The sequence below is a fragment of the Anopheles bellator genome, chromosome 2 (genome assembly GCF_943735745.2).
Source record: "Anopheles bellator chromosome 2, idAnoBellAS_SP24_06.2, whole genome shotgun sequence".
Taxonomy (NCBI): domain Eukaryota; kingdom Metazoa; phylum Arthropoda; class Insecta; order Diptera; family Culicidae; genus Anopheles; species Anopheles bellator.
The window spans coordinates 62,849,797-62,871,312 of record NC_071286.1 but is presented as its reverse complement, the minus strand read 5'-3'; the positions used below and the strand labels follow the sequence as shown (position 1 = coordinate 62,871,312).

Genomic DNA, 21,516 nt, shown 5'->3' with positions numbered 1-21,516 from the left:
TTGTTCCCGTTCAATCCCGTTCGTAGAGCTTCATCAAGTTTGGTTAATTTAAAGTACTTTGTTGGTACTTACCCTTAGGCACTTAACTTTTTAACTTTAATCTGCGTTAGGATGTAAAAAGTTAATTTTATTTAGGTATATGTTACAGGACGACTCTAATAACATCTTTTTTCCTGTTTAGTTAGAAGGTCTGTAACGGAAAAGTATTTTTTTAAACTCAAAGCGCATTTGTAAGGTTCTGCGATAAATTGTAGTCTAGCGCCACCTGTACGACAAAACTGGAAGCTAATGTGACGGTCGGCAGCGACCGTTACGAAGTTTTCCAAAACACAAATCGCGCCCAAAATGAAATCCCTCGGAAAGATAGCATTAATGTCCGACACTCTGCGATGGGTAGGGTTTCAGATCTTTATTCGCATAACATATAAAATCCAATGAGATGCTACAACAAATTACCATAAACAATCGTTTGAACCATCGATCCGCGTGGCTTACGGCTAGAGCAAAGTATACTTCCTACGGTTAACGCTTGCGCGATCGATTCCGCCCGGCGGCCGGCATCTTTTCCAAGAGAATATGCGAAAAATTGAATCTAGTGTGACTTATGAGATGAACGATTAAAGTCTACCACCTTCGCCTCGGAGATACATTACTTTGCTTCTATTTTCTAACAGATACGATTGCAGCTACTGCACGCACGATGCGGCGATTTAAAAGCGAAATTCACTTCCGACCCACGTACGGGCGGAAGGTAAACTAACGGACGAAATAAAATGGACGAAATTGACTGATCTTACACGCTAAAGGGGTAATACTAACGTCGAAGGCATTCAGTTAAAATAGCTTGTCGCTAGACATGTGCATTCGAGTTCGGGTTGATTGCGTACTTGCGAGGCCTCCACGCGGAGGTCGATTATTCAGAGCAGCAGGTGGCTAAAAGAGCGGCGTTAAGATGCGTTCGCTTCACCGGTTCGGTGTCCGGTTCCGTTCCGTAAGGCAACTGGAGTGTATAGAGAGTCAGTTCACAAAGGCAATGTGCGTCCACGGTCCGGGAGGCGAGTGGCGCGAAGAATACCGTTTCTATTGATTTGTTAAGCATGATGAATGCATCCGTTTATGGCTATTTGCACTATTACCGATCGGTTCGCGCGTCGAACGATGTGAACACATACGAATTATATTCCTGTTACGAGTAGGATAGACCGGGGACCCTCCTGCTTGATGGTTTGTGAGGGTTTGTGCGGGTCATACGGGGGTCGCTAGTAAATCCAGTTCACCGGGACCCACTGATGCTCGTGTGACAGCTGCTCCAGTGCTTCCGTCACTTGTCGGAATGTGTCGTCGAAATCCTCGTTCACAATGACCATGTCCAAGTACTTGTCGTACTTTCGCTGCAGCAGCGCACTTTCCTCTACCGCCGAAATCAGATCATCGTCCTAGAAGAGCACGGGAAGGGGTCAGAGAGAAGGTTCAGAGGGAGCCGATGCCGTTGCGCAGCGAAACGTGCACATGCACGGATGCAGTTATTACCTCGTACAACGATGCTAGCGACTCCAGTGTCTTTGCACGGCGCGAACTATAGCGGATCGAGCTTTGCCGATCAAACTGCACACAACCCCACACAAGGAAGCAGCCAAAACGCCAAACAGGACAACATAAAACATGAACGGAGTTAGAGTAAATCATGCAGAGTGTAGCTCACGCAGTTTGTCTGCACTTACGTGTAAGTTCCTCGTCGATCCGCTGGCAGATCTGCGCTCGGAGTACAGCAACTTCAACTGCTCCATGCCCGGCGCTGCGATGAACACCACGAACGGCATAAACTCCGGACTGTTGTGCAAGGTTTTCAGCGCCGCTGGGGAACAGTCCAGAACGCACATTTTGCCTAAAAAACACCGGGGAAAGATCATTTGCGTCAGCGCATCTGCGAAGGGTTCGGTGTTTGTCTCCGCTCCCAAAACTGGCCATACCTTGCCGTATGACATCCCGAATCGAATCGAGATGCGTACCGTACAGGTTACCGTTGTGCTCGCCGAACTCCAGAAACTTGTTCTCCCGAATCTCCTGCTCCATTTCTTCGCGATCCGAGAACCAGTACGCCTTTCCCGACTCCTCCAGGGGCCGCGGCTGGCGTGAAGTGTGGGGCAACACGGAGCCGAACTTGTCCAAATCGCTGTTGATCAGGCGGTTCTTCAGCGTGCGACGTCCGACACCGGCCACCCCGACCAGCACCAGGGTCTTCCGTTTGAACGGGGGCATTTTGGTAACTTCCTCGTACAGCATCAGGTCCGCTTTGTCGAACTCGCTGTTCTGTTTGGTTTTGTACAGGATCTTCCGCTTCTTCTTTGAAATCTGCAAACACAAAACAAAAACGGGAGTTAGCGGGATCTTCTTCCCCGGGGGATAATGTACCGCTCGAGACGCACCCGGGTACCACAGATACCGATCTTGTGCACGAAGTCGGCCTCCGGTGGCACGTACGCCTGGCGGCGTTCCTCCAGCTCCTGGGACGGGATCAGCCCCGTCGGGCCGTCCTCGCCGGCGTGCTTCGCCTGCCACCAGTTCGGGTCCTTCACGTTGATGATCTGCAGGATGTCACCGCGCAGGAACGAGAGGCCAATCTCCTTGCACGGCAACAGGTTGTCCTCGTTGGGGTCGTAGTCGAACAGGGCGCGCATGTAGCACTGTGGAGTGGAGTGCAACATATGGAGCGGTTGAAGGCCTGTTACTCTGCCACGAACCTTCTCCCCTCTATCCTAACATTGATTGCCTCCTGCATGTGAGTGAGTTCCGAGTAACCTGTGTCCCTGGGAGCGTGTGTTGAAACAACATCGTACATACATTGCAACATCGATGCATCGGTGCACTTGTGAGCGTGTCTGGTGAGGTCGGCCACGGCCGAGCTGCCGGACCTCGAGTAGATGCCGAGCGCCCGACGGTGCTGTTCTTCGTGATCCACAAAACAATGGCAAAACTTGGATGGACTTTTCCGTAAAAATAGAAAATCAGCCAAACTCAAGGCGCTTGCAACTCAAGAATCACACTCGGATCTGATACGGGAAAATGAAACAGGATTTTGGGGGAAGGCGCTACGATACATGCGGTAAAATGTACAGAACGCAAATCAAATCACAACCACACGGAACTGGCCGGTTCACTGGAACGCAAGGTTAACCAGTTGCCGGGGGTCTTGGGGGACATGGGAACACACTCAACTCAACAGGATAAAACGGAACGAACACAGGACTGGCACGGGTTGGTTAGTAAACGCAGAGAGCGTGACAGAGAGAGAGAGAGAATGTAGAAAACCGAGAGGGAAACACTCGTACTTACCGTCAGCTTCTTGCCCGTGTCTAAGTTCCGTCCATTCTTTACCTGTCCACCGGCCATCGTGAGCCGGGCGGATTTCATCTCCTCCTCGAGGCTGGGCCCGATCTTGAGCGTGACCGACTCCTTCGCCTGCGAGATCTCGCCCTGCAGCTCCTCGGGCGTGGTCACCGGCACCCCGTTCACCTCCAGGATGACGTCACCCGGGTGCAGCAGCCCCTGCCGGTCGATCATGCCGCCGGCGATGATCCGGGCCACGACGAGCTGCTCGTGTTCGTCCACCTCCACCGTCAGCCCGAGCGGTTCGTCCGGGTTCCGCCGGATCCCGACCATCTTGATCGTCTCGCCGGGCATCTCGCCGCCGACCAGGAGCTCCGCGGAGGTGGCACCGTCCACTAGCTCACTACCACCACCGTTACCGTTGCTGCTACTGAGCTGCCCAGCGACCTGAGCTGCTGCCGTCGACGATGGCGATGGCGACGGTGTGCTCTGGGCTGGGTTCTGCAGCAGCGTCTCGCCAATCTCGTCGTGGGCCTCGAGGAGGGCGCGAAAATGGGGATACCGGAAGATGCGGGCTAGTTCGCGCGCGTGCGGGTTCCTCGACAGACTGCACCGATCGATCACCTCCTTCAGTAACGGTGCGTTCTCCACCCGTGCTGGTCGTAGCGCCGCTGGAGCTTCCTCGAGCTTGTCCTGGATCTGGGTGGAGCAAAGCAGTGGCAAAGGAGCAATTAGACGAGCGATCTGGCTCACGCGACCATCCCCGCACTACTACGCCCGCGAGTCGACTACAGTCGACGCGAAATGTAGCTCTCCGATCAACCCCACCACCGAGGAACGCAACCCCAACCTCGGTGTATCTGTGTTTGTTTCATTGATCAAGGTGACGCAATGCTCCGGGGGGTTGTGGGTCGGTGAGGCGACAACACGATCACATACAAACGATCGTTGCCGATCGTTGGCTGTTTTATGCGTAAATGCAATTACTATCAGCCCGTGGACCCGTGGAGCGGCTCGTTAGATAGGTTAATGAAGTTAGCGGACCCTCGACCTGTGCCTGGGAACCACTGGACCGTGACGCTGGGAGAACGAGATCATGGTGACGCTTGGGGGGGCGCAATGATGAATCACGAGCGGTGTTCCCACTGACCGACTGTAGCACAGTAGACGAATAGTGGTTTGCGAATAGAAAAGCCCGCCGGAAGAGGTTCTTCAAAAGGGAAAACTGGAGCCTTTGCCCAGCGACCTCTTACCAGGCGTCCGGTGCGTGGAGAAAGCTTTGCAGTAGCTGGCAGCACGAACTGTACTGAGGCACTTCCCGACGGCAACTGACAATCACGATCCATGCTCTGGAAGCCTGATCGCTTTCGTGGAACCGGCCACATTTCGTGCCAGTAAGCGATTGAACCCGGCATGCCAACTATTAAAGTTGGCAAACGTCCGTCGGGCACGCGAATGTCTCGGAGTTGGAGTTGGCAAAACAATTTCAATTATTCGCCGCCATTCGGGTACGCTGCATATCGCGATCAGCCCCGAAGGCTTGGTTGTTCTGGAATCTGAATCGGAATCTGCTGTGAATCACAACAGCAACAGCAACTTAATGAGTTTTCGTGGGGGGTAGGGTGGTGTTTAATACCATTTACTTTGGAGCTTTATCGATTCGTTCGCGCTTGATTGAGACTGATTGAAATTTAAAGACCCCAATACCGCGTGGCGGGATTTGTGCGGGGCACACATTAACACACCATTGACAATTCATTTCCGACCGTTCCCAACTACCGGTTGATGGGTCCCGCGGAACACATTATCCTAATTAAACATTCGTCCGCCCCCGGGTACACGGAGGCGTGCACGGAGCGGGAAGCATAAAAAGAAGGGACTCAATCGAATCATCCTGGGTCCGGGATCCGGTTTTCCGTCCCTAGCTGGTCGAGAATCGAACAAATCCCGTGCACTGGCCCACACACGGGTCGGCGGGATGGTTCCTCTCTTCTTTAATTCATATTTTAACACCTTTCCCCTCGCTCGGAGCGATGAGCTATGCTGAGCTATGCTGAGCCGAGCGCGTGCTAGCTGCAAGTCATTTTTCATAATTTCTTTAACCTTCGTCGTATCCGCTCGCTATGTTTTGTGCCGCTTCACCTGCCCTCGGGTCCAACATAGCTCGCAACCCCCGGAGTCGGGTATGGAGTTTCATAAAGTAAATTCAAAAGCATAAGAAGACGAAGATGGCGCAAGAGAAATCATAAAAATGGTGTACCTTTCGCTTGAATTCGTTGCAGGGTTGAACTTCGGCCCGCTATGCGCTTTCACTTGGTTCCCGAGGACCGGGAACAGATTTTGGGGGGGGAAGCAACTACAGTGGAGTGCAGCGTGAATGATGTAGTGACTTTCACAGGGCCAGAGGCCGGATTCACAGGGGGAGATGAGTGACCACCATTCGGAGCGTAATACACTGTCCGTTATGCTCCGTGGCCGGTAAGAAACTGGCTAGGATCTGTGTGATGGAGGCCGCAGCGGACGAGTTCTTGGGGAGTTCCCCGGGGTTTTGTAGGTCACGTCTACCGGGGGCCCCCGTGTAACCAACTGGTTTGCGGGTTTCACGAAGACAACTTCAGCGCTATCGACCAGACAACTCCGGGTCTCCGGTGTTGATGGACCTCGCGTGTGATGATGTGCGTATGTCGCGCCGTGGCGGCAGGGCGTTGGTCGGGCCACGAGCTATGCTCGAGTGGTTTGCGGCGCTGGTAACCATGGAAGCCGTTCGTGCATGCGTAATTCAACGCCAACCACAAAACAAAGGGGGTTTCAGTCGTTCTTTTGCTTGACAAGCATCCGAAGGAAACCTTCCAAGAGGTTGGAGCGCTGTAACCAACACCGTAAATAATGTGTGCATTGTTTTGAGAATTTTTTGTCCGCTAAAGCATCGCTGTGAGAGTGACGCAGAGAATGCCCCGTAATGGGCGAATCAATGATAAAATATGTCTGTCAAAAATGGGTTGCTGGGCGAGGCACCGTGCAATCAGGATAATACGAATATAATGTCCCAACAGCCTCAATCCATTGTGGGCCCGTCCGCATTTCAATCATAATTTGCCTTTGGAACCGGAAGAAAAAAATATTATGCGCTGAATCACCGTAAAGAGAAAGGAGAGACCGGCCCCTAAGGACCAGGCGGCATTATTAAGTAACAATCCACTATGCTAATGGGCGCAACCGATCTGTCGCAGGTTGGCGCTATAATTGGCAGAACGTTTAACGTCGACCCCGTACCTGGACACGTTTGACGTACCACGACGAACCGAGAATTCCGTTCTCTTCTGACCTTTGTTACCTGGTACGTGCGCCCACACGGTCAGCGAGGGGTTAGAACCTTTTTCCTAGCCGGCACCGTGCCGTAATTCCAAGTCCAAGGGCCACCACGTAACGGAAACCACATCATTTATGGGCATTACGATCATACTCGTTGAGGCGAGCAAATGATCACAGGAATCCAGAGTCCGACTTGTTGCTGCTTCCGAGTGGAAAGGAATTCTTGCAAGAACTTTTAGTCGCGAGAATTCAGCATCAGTCATCCGATGGCCAACTGTCTAGGTGTCACATAAGATGCAGTCCTTGATGATAAGAACGGTGTGACATCCAAACAAACGTTGCTCCCTGCTTCACGTGCAATAAGGTCAACGAACCGACGATGACGCCTTCCCCCGATGTTGGGTAAAAATGGTGCCCCACAGGCCACATAAAGGCGAAGATGATGATAGAGAAAAATAAGGAAACGAAAAGAAAAACAGAACTATGCTAGAGAAAGTCACCGTGGAAAGAAAAAAAAGGTCGATTCTAGGGGACGATGAACGACGGCCCGTGTCGGGGTGAACGAACGGGGCTTACAACGAAAGGTCACGGAAAAGAAAAAAAAAACACAAGTTAAAGATTAAACACGGCCCGTGCCATCCAAAGAATTCCGAGCCCCCGTGGCATACGAAACAAAACTGAGAAGAAAAAAGAAACCTAAACACGAAACGGGACGGGAAATAAATAAAATCAAATTATAATGATGTTTTACCAAAAAAATCAATAATTTATTGATCGATGTGGAATGTGGTTTGCATTAAAAAAAAATCGTCGATTGTTACAGAAGAAAGTCCTCCCCCTCCCGGCGGACCCGACGGCGGGGTTCGTCGCTTCTGGCGGCAGCAGTCGCTGACAATAAAACCTCTTAAACACTAGTGCAGTTGTTACGAGCTAAACGGGGCGATGCTTTGTGCTTTCGACTGGCGGTTTATGCTTCTGCTTCGTTCTTTTTTTTTCTTTTGTACGATGTCCGAGCCACGCTCAGTCCCGGGGATTGTCCGGATATGGACGGATTTGGGCGTCCGGCTCCCGGGGGGCCTAGACAAACTTGGTGTCCCCGACCGGTACCGTCGAGACGGTACTGTGCGGTGTCGTAGGTCGCGAGCCGGCCAACGAGTGGGCAACGGACGCGTTGAGCGATTGCATCGTACCCATGCGCAGGTGCGCCAGATCCTCCAGCTTCGTCAGATCGGACAGCTCCAGGTAGAGCGAGTACACCATCAGCCAGCCGTAGATCGAGACGACGACGACGACGCTCCAGATGAGCGTGATCAGGATGTTGTACGCAAAGATCAGATCGTTGACGATCGAGAAGAACAGGAACGCCAGCAGACGGAACAGCGTGAAGATGGCGAACGACCACAGCCACGGCACGATCTTCGTTTCGTACTCCTTGCGCAGGGCGTGCACGAGCATGATGCTGGTGACCAGCACCACCAGGCCACCGATCAGTGAGAACAGAGCCGCCACCATCAGCGCGTTCCGGACGTGCACGTTGCCGACGTACACGAACTCGTACGAGATGATGTAGTAGCCGTAGTGGGACGAGCCGGGCGCGGCCAGCGCCAGGCAGTAGATGTCGAACACGGCCGTGCCGATCGTGAAGATCGCCACGAAGATCGAGAACAGTCCCATGATGAAGGCGCCCCGCTGGATGTCCAGGTACTGGTTGTTGTGCAGCAGGGGCTTCTGGTACCACGGTATCCGGACCGACTTCATCGAGCGGGACCGCTGCGAGTGCAGATTCGACTGCGAGCGGCTCGTGATGTGCGAGTAGACCGACGGGGTCGACCGGTAGGTCGACGGTGTTTTGCGCCCGTAGTTCATGCTGGTCGCCAGGATTCCTACCGAACTGTGAATCAAAGGGAATCAGGTGCCGCCGCGAACGATCGTGAGGACTTTTGCACAACGGACGAGCACCACGATGACGGAGAAATTTGTACACCATGAACTGAACACTTGACAGGGCACCCCTCGGCATGATAGAGTGATTTGACAGATCGAGGGACCGCGCGTGTAGAGAAAATGGCCCCGGGTAGCAGGCGCTATCGATCAAACGAGAAATTTCAACCCCAAACCGTGCGCGGAACTCTAGACGGCGAACCCGAAGCAGTTGGAGCGCAAAGTAAGAATAGGCCAAGAACTGTATCTTGGGTGTGCCATTTTTTATAAAGCGATTTTGTGGACCTAACTTTACGGTTGCCCCAGAGTGTATTTGTCCTACGTTCAGTTCGGTGCTGAAATTTCTCGTCATCGAAGCTGCCTTCGTGGTCCTGCATTCTGACGTCAGCCATTTTGTGAGTGAAGTGGTCGGTTCTGCGACGCGAACAGTGAGATGATTGAATTCGCCTCGGGGGATACCGATATGGCTCGCCAAACAACGCAAACGAAGCCCAATTAACGGGAAGACCTTTAATGAAATAAATATTTCATTTCTCGCCTCTCGTGTAACATTTTATTCATTACAAGTCTCAGACGGTAGCCAAATGGCGCCAAAGCGCCACAGTAATTAATGCGGGAAAGTCATACACGGCCAGGCCCGACTCAAGCGCAACCCTCTATGACGACTCACCTAGCGCGTGCCGGTGAAAATGGAAAGCGAAAAGCCCCTTCGGGGGCTGGCTGGCGTTATATAACAACAAGAAGCGAGTGGTGGAAAGAAAAACTCCTTCAACTTCTGGCTCTGGCTGCAAGCGCAGTTGAGCTCAAGAATGTGCCTGGCGTTGAACTGGCCTCTCAGGAAGGGGGTTTGTGGCAGCCCAGCCACATAAGGCAGCATAAAAGAGAGACACTCCGAGACACGGCTCGGCGCGTGGAGGGCTCCAAAACAGCGCTCCAAAACAGGTTTCGCTCATCGTCGAAGCAGCACACGGACGATCGCTACCAAAACGCAAACACGGGGACACGCAGACACAGACACGGACGGTGTATCGCAACGCGCATTCCAGCAGTAAACGTAAACACGCCGCACGCTCGAGAGTGAAGCGACCAGATAGCCTCGATCTTCCCCGTGGGCCCCCCCGTAGCAACCCCTTCTAGCGATGCGTCGACGGAGCGATCTTTTGCGACGGAACCACCACCAGCGGGGCGCGATCTTCGAAGATCGCACCTATACTGGCGCAAACCTGGAGCCGTCGTCGCGAACCATGCTAATTATGGGTGTGGGCTACCTTCTTTTTGCTCGGCTCGCCGATGACTCAAAGCCCCGTTCAAACGGGGGTTGCGCGGTCCGGTCGCCATTACAAGGGAGATGAAACATTATGTTGCCAACGATCCCCGGGGTCCCGATTTTTCGGGGAAGCCATTTTGAATTGCACCCTTCTGAGCGCACTCCTCCCGGTTAGCGAATTCAATCATTGCACGACGCCGACTCCGACACGATACTCTTCTGGCCGGTTCCGAGTTTTCCACCCCCTTCCGTTTTTTTGTTGTTTGGGCGCGTGGGGAAAACCACGTCCGCACGCAATCCCCAGGTACACACCTCCTTTGGCCGGTCGGTCACGAGGATTATCGATTTTCTTGGATGGCGGCCTCCGGTGCTAGGATGTCCCCTGCTCTACTGGGGGGTCTATGATTCACTCCACAACACGGGTCGTCCACGGTCCACTCCGTTAGCAACGTGTTTTCCCTGGCACCCCTCACACGGGCATTGGCGCACAATGACGCGGGGCACGCAAATCACAATCGACACGACCTTCTTCGGGCACCACAGCAGTGCGTTTCAACCACAGAGAGAGAAAGAACAATAAATGGGCGGCCAAGTCGGCACCTCATCACACGCATACACACGCAATCGCAGGCACGCCACAAAACCACAAAACCGGGGCTGAAAGGGGTTAGATAATACGACGGTAACCGAGGCCGATACACAACTGACGACGAAAGTGGTTCACTCGCGACTGGCCACGCGATCGGCGGTGCGTTTTCGAATGCGCCGCTGATGACGAAGACACCGGAACTCACCACGCGGCCGTGGTGAGTTTAGCCCCGGTGAACTCTCGCGTGTGTTCACTGCGCGATGCGGGTATTCGGTGGGGTACGCGGAGAACCGAAACGGCGTGGCGTGGCCGTTTGCCTAGCAGCAGGTTGTTGTTTGCTTACTTTGTTTTCTGGCTAGGGTTCAGACACCGGTATGCTACGGACAGTTCGTTCTGGCGTGGCTTTAAAGGCGTAATCCATACACCTTGCACAGCAGATGGCAAACAGCAGCGGAGAAGTCATTTTATTCTGGGCCCTTTCTTCTAATTTGAATAGCCCATTTTTTATTTGAAATATGCAAATCTCAACATTCTGAACACTAAATATGAGGGGCGTTCAAAAATTAATGATAATTTTGCATTTATGCGGTCTACGTATGTCCCATTTGTTTGTGGCGTTTGGTTGCTACACATGTCAGTAATTTATGGCGAAAAGCTCGACGCTTTTGAGTAATCAATAAATTGTTGACAGCTGTTTGACTCTGTACGTGTCTTGGCTCGTCGTCGATTTTTGTCTCTGCCAAAAAAATTGATGACAAAGAATCTTTATCAAAATTTGGGTGAAAATTGAAATTAAGAACTCGGACGCAATCGAAATGTTGATTGCGGCTTGTGGTGAAGCTATTAAGACCAAAAGCAGCGCCTATCGCTGGTTCAAATATTTTTCGGAGGGAGGAGAAGATGTGAACGTCGAAAAGCCAAGTTTGGTCGAATGTGAACCGTTTTGCTTAAAGTTTTCTTCAATTGCAGGGTCGCGGTGTATCAAGAGTTGTTGCCAAAGGATAGAACAGTCAATAAACAATATTTTCTGCAAATTATGCGCAATTCACCCGAAGCAATCCGTCACAAATGCCCGGACTTGTGGGAAAATTGGCTATCGCGCCCCTGTTAACAAATCGTGGTTTCTGCTTGATATTTTGGCCAAAACATCACACTAGTGATGCCAAAGCTACCGTATTATCTAGATCTGACCTAGAGTGAGTATTTCCCGTTTTTTTCTGTTTCCAAAACTCCAGTTACCGCTTCGTGGTCAATTACTTTTGGAGTAGACAAAAATCGAAGATGGACCAAAATCTTGTCCAAGCAAAACAGCGGTCAAAAGTTTACCGATTACTCAAAATGGTCGAGCTTTTCGCCATAAGTTACTGTCATGTGTAGCAACCTAACGCCGAAAATCGGACATACGTAGCGTGCGTAAATGCAAAATTATCGTTACTTTTTTAACGCACCTCGTACACTCCGGCTGGTAGTTGAATAAATGTTCCTATTTATTATTATTTTAATACTTTACTTGAAGTGGTAAATTTAGCTCAGGTCATAGGAAACAGAGTCATTTAAAACAATCGATCTTTCTAAATAAATTTCGATAGATCGATCTTTCTAGCAAATTTATTCGTCCAAATTTACGTCAAAATGAAGTTTTTGTAAAACTTGTTTGGAACGATTATTTCCATGGCGTTGTTTGTAGAAACAGTTTAAGTGCTAAATCTAGAATAATGGTTTTCAAACGCCAGTTGATTTGTGTTGGCAAAGGTTTTCCCTCAACTCTAGCCGTTCGTTGAAGATTTGTGTGAATTAGGCCATTAGCGCATTGACTTTCATTGTACTTAAATATGTTTATACAACCTATGCATTTGTGGTTTTGTAAAAATTGACTTGCCAAACGTATGAATGCCAATTGAAATAGAATTAAGAATGAAGAATTAATAAAAAATTAATTAATCATATTAATAAAAAAACATTTAAAAAAGCACTATAAAATTAAAACATAAAGAAGTGAGTAAGTGTTAAGTAAACTGGAATTTTGGACCGATGACTTTCAGACCAAACTTCTGATCAGAACCCGTTCCGAACACACCCACCGACGTGAGCTCATCTGTTGCACGGTCGATGCTCTGGTCTATCTGCTGGCTTCAAACGATGACGAAACGCCGGTTCCACACCAATCTCTAGACCCACGCACACACTATTGAGACCAAAAGCATAAACATCGGACCTAGAGTGCGATAGAAATAGAATCACTCTCTGTCGCGGCCAGGTCGTTGGACAGCCGCCGGATCCACAACACCCGATCCACAACACTGCAGATCGTGAAACAACGAACCATCATCGTTGCGGAACTCGACGGTCCCGAGGTGACACAGGTCAAGAATAATGTTCTTCATCGTCTTGCCACTACCGACCGTGTCTTGGCCGTGGCTTGGCCGTAGTTTTTATTACTCCCGCTCTCTCTGGCAGGGCGACACAATTATGGGTCTAATCATCGAGCACTGCTCACAAATGGCGGGGGGCAGACCATAAATTGACCCTATGTGACATCGTCGAAAGGGAGTCGGACTCGGAGCGCTAGTGTGGCGCATAATTCACCAAACTGCCCTCAACAGGTGGCCATCGCCGTGGCACTCAATTGACTGCGGCTCTACCGACAAATTACGGCCGATGAACGATGATCATGGGCATAACTCAGCTTCGTTACCTTCCTTCACACGGTGTGTGCTGATTAATTGTTTTATAAATATTTGCAAACACAAAATCACACCCGGCGAGGTGGTCGTGTGCCATGGAGACGCTCGCCGATGGCCGGACGGGAAAACGTGGCAGCAATTAGTGCATTTTTCGCATTCTCAGCCAAAGCGGGACGGTCTCCGCCGTAGACTAAATGGCAGGAAAACGGTCCGAAGGTGCGTGACTTTCTCGTACGAATTGGCGGTGAGTCAGCCCGTCGGGGCGGGTGTGTCTATTTTCGCCACAACAACTCACTCACTTGCGGTCCACTTTGGGGTCACTTAAAATTAGAACAATATATCCGGCGGGTGATCGATCGGGATCGCAATCGCAGACGGAGTGCACTGGGGCTGGGTAGCATAAATCGGTCGCTGGCCGTAACTCGATGTTGGCTTCCGTTCACGCAGTTTCACCGATTGTCTAGCGTTTCGTAATGGGCTTTCTTTCTCGGGACTCTCCGGGAGACCGCGCCTAAGATGGACCTTCAAATATTTACCTTAGGTTGTGTCTAACGTTTTTTCCGTTTGTTGCGCTTCTGTCGGGACACGCTGATAACGCACTCGGAACGCGATGCGTGCACGATTATGTGCGAGGTGTGAATAAGTTTCTCTTTTTGGTGGGCCCACACTGGAGTGTTGAGTTTTGAGTTTCGATTTTTGCTCATTCCGGCATGACAGCCTTCACTCACAACCGGTTTCCAGCACTGGTCGTTACTGGAACCGACGACCCGGCGACCGGCTCAAACCGACGCGATGCGGAATTCTTGCTGGCCAAATGAGTTCCTAACGACCGCCGGAGTCTGATGTCATTCCGCCAAGACGCAACTCGCATCCCACCGACGAACCACCGAAACTGCAACATCAAACCTGGGGGTTCTAGTCAATCTTCAAAAATGGCTGCGTGTGTCTGCGTAACATGTTTGAAGCCCCGAGTTTTTTTTGGGGGGCCTCAACCACCAACTCGCCTGCCCAGCATAAACTGTTATGCTGCCTCCCCAATGAAACCGGTTTTAAAAGGGCCAGTCAGCCAGCCAGCCGAGAAGCAGCCACGGGAAAGAAGCGCTGCTCGGGAAGCGTGATGAAAATGAGTCGCTGGGCTTAAAGCGGAATTTGTAAGCCGGTGCTCGGACCCCTTGCAGATTGTGTTCTCGACCATTAGCCGGCATTTTGTTGCCGGTCGAGCCGTTTACGTTCGACTCCGTGTGCCATGCTTCGAACCGGCGACCGAAGGATTTGGTGACGCCAAAACTAAACTTACGAGTTCCACTGCTGCTTGGGTGTTGGAGAAGATGTAGAAGACAAAATTAGAACTGAGCTTTGGTTCGGTTGATTGTTATTTTTTTTTTTGCGCCGGAGGAAGTTAGAACTTAATTGGAGTAGTCGGGGAAAGTGATCAGAGTTCGAAAGTTTTGACCCTCATTAACCCGGGACACGTTTCACACTTTATTAGTTCCCTCTAGGACCTTTTCCATATCGAGCGAAAGTGACTGTAGCAGGCTTTAGGTTCCACACAGAGGACTATAAAAAGGTCCAGCAGGGAACAACTGACACGTTACATCTAACAATCATATTTTCCTAAGTGGTCAAACAGTCTTTGGATCTAAGTTTAAAGTTCGAAATTACATTTAGTTGAAAAATCATCACATCACTTTAAGCGTCCTAGAAATGGTAAACATAAATGATGTATGGAAAAAAATACATTGGAAATGGATAAAAATCTGGTCAAAGGCCTGGTAAATCCTGGATCTGGTAATAATTAGTCAAAGAATTGGAACATCCTGCACACTAAATTAAAGGTTCAGCGTTACAAGTCCTAAAATCGCATGATATTAAATAAGCCTTTCTGGTAACAACCAGAACTAAGGATGGCGGAGATAGGCACGCTATAGTTCGTCCCCACGATGGTTCTCCAATTCTCCAAAGAAGCTCATCCGATGAATGGGTCCGGTAAAATTTGAGGGTTAAAGCACGAACTGCGCCCTGCACCAGTAATCTTGGATATTTTGCACACATGTTCGTCTTTTGAATCAACATAATATTATTTCTCATAAAAAATGTATGATCTCCTTTGTTTGTGAAATCGCAGAATTCTAAGAAATGCAACAAGGCGTCACAAAATTATGATTCGATTAAACGCTACCCACCCATCGTCAAATTATGGCTATCGCCTCCACGACAACCATGTCTTAACCAATTTAAACCAATCTGATTTAATTGCAGTTTAGCAATTGCTGGTACGCAACTGCGGGTTACGGAGAAGGTCACTGATTCACGACCAATTAGCCGGGTCGACTCATACACTTCGGCACCCGACCCGACCAATTTACGGCCGCCCGGAACGGCCAGCCGCCATTGACCAGGACGCGCTGGGGGTTAGGACCTAACCCAACGCACGCTCCGCACTGCAGCGGAGGAAATGTGTGTCAGTCGACCAATTAACCGCACCACTCTCTTTATGTGCGACGCGAAATTGGCTCCGCAGCCAATCCAATTAGTGACACCATAACCAAACAACTACTTCCCGGAGCGGGACACGCCATTCGGGACGTCCCATTTTGGGCGGTTGGCGAACGAAGTGATCAATTCCCCAGACACCTCTACGCAGTGTCGTGCGCCAAATAATTCAATTTACTCCCGGTGTCCTGTTCCCGGTCCCGGAAGGAAGGTATCCTGTTGCCCGGAAAATCCGCCCGCCCGAATACGTACCTTGATCAGCTGGGTGACGGCAGGATTCGCCAGGATGCCCTGCAGAAACACGAGGTCCGTTTCGTTCGCCTCCGAGCGCCCATTGCGCTCGGTCAGATTGTCCCGGACGTGTTGAAAGGCCGCTGTAACGAGGTGCAAACCGAGAAACCAGACCACGGGGTCATAAATTAGCATTGCACTAACGAGAGTACGATCATCTTACACACTCATCGCTCCATCAGGGATAAAGACCAACCGAAAAGGCGGTGTCGACGTTTATTGGGGTGCTTCCTCTACGATTTTATGACACATTCCCCAGCACGGAAGCACGGAAATTGGCAGGACCGTGGGGTCTCCTAGCCCAACCGTTTTGATGGCTAATGGCCCTTTTTGGGGAACACAACCGATTGGCGAGAATGTGCCAAGAACGACCCAATGACGGCCCACCACAAAGTAGTGTTCTTCGTTCCGTAACCTAGCATTGGCTTCTACTGACAACCGCTGGGAGATCGTTTTCGATAGGAGTTTCAGTTAGGTAATTGTTGATAAATGAATAACCAAAGCAAACAACACTAGCGAACCTGACTCCCAACGATTGTTTGCCTTCATTCATTTCCGTGAACAAATATTAGCAATTCAAAGAAATATTTATTAAGCCGCAAAGCCAGGCCAAACATGTCAGGCGTTTTGGCTCATAGTCTCAAAACAGTCGCAAATCCGTCGACACGTTTGAAGACCGTTCCCTCAAGCTAATATTTATTGACGTGCGCACCGAGGCCTTGTCCCGATGAAGCTGGCGTTCTTTGAACGCCCCCAAGGAATACCCCCGAAATATTATTATTTTTATGATTATTATTATCGTTAGCTGCGCCGGCTTACAAATACCGATATTTCTCGTGTGCACAAATAAACAAAATGCGTTGGCCGGCACCGACACCCACTTTTTGATTTACACCCACCCACCGAGAGATGCCGGGTGGAAACATGAACGGATGCACTTTTTTCCCAAAAACTCACTTCGCCAGCAATGGCGGTGGCGTTAGTGCAACTGCGATTAGTGCCGCGGCCGCTCTAGGGATTCGCTTGAACGCTGCGCCAATGAGAGGCAATAAACTCGGAAGCATGTGGCGGAAAACGGCCACCGTAACCACCCTCCCCACCCTGCTGCTGCACACACATGGGAAGTGATGGTTTGTTTATGTAGCGCAATGCTTTATGGGCCGCGTGTTTTTTTCCTGTTCTTATTGCCTGACCCCGTGCGAGATGAGAATTCCTTAAACGCCGGACGAACTCCTCGGATATCCGGCCGGTGTGCGCGCGGGTCGTAATTCGTATTTTCCGACGATAATCCGTTTTGCGGATTTTTTTTTCTGCTTTTCTTTTTCGTTTGTTTTTGGTGCAATTTCGCTTTTATTAGTTTATCCGCTATTTTTTATGCTTCAACTTGTCAGCGCCGTGAACGTTTCAAGAGCGCCTCGTACTCCGAGTACGGTTGGCCGGAGGTGATGCCGTATTTTCTGATGTTTTTCCCACCGAAAACCGGGCCGTACGGCTAATACGGCAAATTATGGGAACACGCGAATGCACTCTGCGCGATCTTCGTTCGCAGCCTCCTGCGCGGCTAATCAGGATTTATTGAACTATGATGACGTGGGCCTCGTTGCAAGGCTTTTTAAGGGTCAATTTGAGCAATGTTAGCTTCACGTTAAGGGAAGCCTTGTCTGACATGCAGAATCCTTTGGGTGACTGGTTGTCGTAGACCGCAGCATAAACGATAGAGTCCTTGAGTAAAACACTTACCTAGTGGGTTCTGCTAAAATGGGTTGAAGTAAGAGTGGCACCTACAGGATTGTTCTATGAACACTGGAATGTCGTTAAGATAATCCAAGGTTGCTACGATCCATGGACGATATTATTTATTATTTGACGTAGTATTTGACGTATTATTTGACGACCAGTTCAAGGCCCTAACGAGAGAAGTATTTTTGCTGAATATTTGTAGATAAGTACCATAATCTCGTTGTAAGCATAACAGCGACGATCCAAATCGATAAAAATGCCTGTATAGAGGCCGGCTGAGAGCAGAGTTTAATAAAAAAAAATGCCACTTCTACTCAGTTTAGGTTTTATGTGACATAACTTCAACATTATTCCTTTGCCTTCCTCCATAAAGTGTACGTTTCCAATTTCCTGCGAGTTTTCATTTTCACTTTCGGCACGTTTAATAGGCTTCCAGCTAATCCACGATCGTTAATCCTCGATCGGACCTCATGTGAAATTCCCATAATCGGTTCAAATTTTAAATCAGTTACGTACGTCGTTGAAATGCTGCTTCCCAACAGCTTTGATCCACTTTCTCTCGGCCCGCCGGGGGTCCGACAAACAAACCAAATTACGAATTTATTTAGTTTCCGTTACGCGAATGCTTCGGAAGATGAACAAGAAAACAGATCGGCGCGCAAAGCGCGGGAAGCAATGAAACCGTTTTTTTAATGTTATTTAATTACAAGCTGCGTGCGGGTGGAAGAAAAAATACACCGAAACGAGCATTCATTAAAACGCACGCCGTCGGCATCGGCCGGTCACTAATCAATCAAATGCGCCGTGCTTCACCCGTTACTTTGCGGTGCGTTTGAAAAATCGCAGAATCGCTCTTCGGCGGGCCGAGAGATGGGTAAGCGAGAAATCACCGCTCCGCAGTGATTGAAACATAGCAGAGCATCAGAAAAGATCATCGCAACCAGGGAGGACCCGAATGGGAGCATAGCGAGCGAAGTTGAAGAATAGCATTAGGTGCGTTATCGTCACCTCGGTGCCGGCGTCTACTTCCCAGTGTCAGTCTGGCGGCGCCACAGCATAGCCCGAGCATTCCCGGTCGTCATAAATTTACTTTCTATTTTCATTTTCACTTTCCTCACCGGGCGGACACCCGACAGGAGGGACTTTGGGTCCGTCAAAAAGTCTCCACCCCACAAGTTAAGATCATCACTGCATCGCGCACTTACCGTTGTCGATTTGCTTGGCGCTATCGTAGTGCATCGAGTTCATGCTGGCCAGCAGCTGGCGCTTGTCGGTGGTTTCCTTTTTGCCGAACCGCACCATGTTGGCCGGGCGATGGACGGGAAGGGGCGAACGGAAAATATCAAGGGAACAAACCGCCGGAAGTACGACTAAATTATATTACATAATTCACCGGCGAACGGCACACAAAATTACGACGGCACTATCAAGCAATAACCAACCGACATGCACGGTTCTAAAAGGACTAGCTTAAAACAAACGGAACCATAAACTAGAAACACCGAAAATAAATGAATAAGAACACACACTGCTATGGGCTTCGGGGTTTTCTCTATTGTTCCAACATCATTCTTCTGTCGCTTGATGATTTGTGTTCAAACGGTAGTTAAAAAGAAGGCAAATAAAACCACAAAACACGCACACGGAACACAGAACAGAAAGCAACATCAATAAATCATGCTTCTAGCGAATGCGGCCTTCATCTCATCACTAATCCGATCCGATGTCGTACAACTTGTCCGCCGTCGACTAAACCCAATCGGGGTCGGGGTTTGTCTTCGGCGAGGAACATGTGCAACACATCCGAAATAACTAAAGCCTACACTTTCCTTCTGTCACGGCACACCAAACGAAACCCTTTCAAGGCGGAGATCTTGGACCAGTTGTGCCCGGTGTTGTGGTCTGAAAAATGAAGTCCACGACAGACAGATAACAGGCAGGGGAGCGGACAGCGCCCACTCGGCACCCTTTCCTTGTGGTTAAGTGTGACTAAAAATAAAAAAAATCGCGCGTACACGCCTCTTGCGCCAACTAGGAAGGTGGCCACACGGAATGACCAATTCGAGAACAATCAACAAGCAAAACATAATCATGCGCTGGCTATGGGGCACTGATAGGTTAAGAAGGAATAAATCACAAGCCGTGCGAAAATTGACTACATGTGCGCACTACGTACTAGTGGACCACCGGTCTGGGAACCACGTACAACCTGCTACAAGCGCCACCGTCTGCACTAGAGACCCCGAAGGAGGTTGCCCCGATCACGGGCCGCGCGGAACGATCGTCTTGGCTTCCGATTACAGATGTGTCCCGAAATACGACTACACTTCCCGGCCGGCAGAAGGGTCAGCTCGACTCGACTGACGAGACGTAGATGCCCCGTACACGGAGTGGAGAGTGTTTTCGGGCCCGCGAACAACCGTCAACTGATCAACCGCGACACGATTGCGAACCGACTGTCCAAATCTCTGCGCACTTCCGTGACGTCACAACCGGCAAGAGAGCGAGCGAGATAAATACAATCAAAAACGAGTGAGAGAAAGCGAACGGAACGGGTGTCCTGGCGAGAGCGACACGGGTTGGTGTACGAGAAAATTGCAGCGGAAAATTCAAAAACACTGGCACCGTGTAACGGTGACGCCGCAGCGCGAAAAACGCGGGATTTTCCCGAGGCCGGCCGGACACGGCCGTGGCCAACGAAGGCACTGTGGGCGGTCCCAGGATTGTTGGCAAAGAAAGGCAGTCTCGAGAACTTTATTCAAAGAGAAAAGAATTGAAGTTGAAAAATCGTTGGATCCCCCCAAAACCGGCCAGATATTTATAGAAAAAGTTCCTACAATAAATTGAACTATTCAATGCATAAAATGAACTTTCACAGCGAAGGCATTATCAGGATGCGTGAAAAAAAAAGTGGCAAAGAAATATTAATTGAAAGCTTTGTAATGCCCGAAAAAGATTCAAAGTTGTGGCAGTTAACAAATAATCAATCAAACTTTTGTTTGTTAACTACAAAATAGAGGAAAATTTGAATGGGTTTTTATTGTATTGAGTTTGAGCAGCCCCATAGTTCGGAGACCAGTGGCCACCACAATAACTGGAATTGTCGGCACCAAAATGGTCCACCGTAATTTTCCACCGAGGCCGCGGTTCGGTTTTCCACCGGCGTTACTCCCAGACTCTCGAGCGGAAATTATCGATGACGACAAAAGCAACGAATGCGAAAAACACGCGTTTCTGCGGGCAAAATACAAACAACGGCGCGTGTTTGTGATTCATTTCGGAGTAAACATCGGGGTCCGGCGGCCGCGGAGCGCGCGATGTCGTCCGAGCGCCTTCCGGCATCCTGTCAAACATCGTTGTTTGACAGGAACGGGTAATTTAACACGCCTGGCCGGTATTGGTGTCCATCGTACGTAGACTGGACGGGATCTCCAACGAGGGTCCCTTAAGGAGGTACCAGAGCAGATTTATTAAATATGGGGCGCCTTATCAATTGGCATGTTTTGGAAACGTTGCTTCCAAACATCCTCAAATTGAGCACAACATGTTTGCATTCTTAATCGCACCGGCTGAGCAGCAGTGGGAATAGTATGTTAAAAAATGGATTCCATTAAACAGTCCGTAAACAAGATAAACTGTGCGTGAGGGCGCGCAGACGGCAGCATCCAATTAAATTAGCCACCCTTTCTGGGTCAGAAAGGGTGGCGGCACTGGCACAGGCTGCCCTCTTCAAAATATGCTAATCCTTCCGGTCTGCCGGTGCATTCGGGGAAAGCGAATAGCTAACTTAGTCAAACGATGCTTAACATAATGCTGCAATCTGGATAAATTCGTCTCGCATTTCACGCAATCGTTCGCTCTCTCTCTCTCAC

The 21,516-nt window shown here is 49.9% G+C and overlaps 2 protein-coding genes across 4 annotated transcripts; both read right to left on the bottom strand.

Moving 5' to 3' along the window:
* Nucleotides 1–402: 402 nt before the first annotated feature.
* Nucleotides 403–18,885, bottom strand: LOC131211903 (protein PALS2). 3 transcript variants are annotated; one of them, XM_058205577.1, is made up of 8 exons: nucleotides 18,850–18,885; nucleotides 15,866–15,987; nucleotides 3,334–4,026; nucleotides 2,427–2,684; nucleotides 1,971–2,352; nucleotides 1,722–1,885; nucleotides 1,531–1,605; nucleotides 403–1,436 (listed from the first exon to the last, which is right to left on the bottom strand). In XM_058205577.1, exons 1-8 carry the CDS (start codon nucleotides 18,881–18,883, stop codon nucleotides 1,260–1,262), a joined length of 1,905 nt encoding a protein of 634 aa, XP_058061560.1. In that variant the 5' UTR covers nucleotides 18,884–18,885; the 3' UTR covers nucleotides 403–1,259. The 3 variants fall into 3 exon arrangements, with proteins under 3 accessions (XP_058061560.1, XP_058061561.1, XP_058061562.1); XM_058205578.1 differs by lacking the exons at nucleotides 15,866–15,987; nucleotides 18,850–18,885 and having other exon boundaries at nucleotides 3,376–3,701; XM_058205579.1 differs by lacking the exons at nucleotides 1,531–1,605; nucleotides 15,866–15,987; nucleotides 18,850–18,885 and having other exon boundaries at nucleotides 3,334–3,701.
* On the bottom strand, nucleotides 7,380–8,525 carry LOC131211904 (uncharacterized). The gene has a single exon (XM_058205581.1). The coding sequence runs from the start codon at nucleotides 8,503–8,505 to the stop codon at nucleotides 7,717–7,719; it is 789 nt and encodes a 262-aa protein (XP_058061564.1). The 5' UTR covers nucleotides 8,506–8,525; the 3' UTR covers nucleotides 7,380–7,716.
* Nucleotides 18,886–21,516: the final 2,631 nt, after the last annotated feature.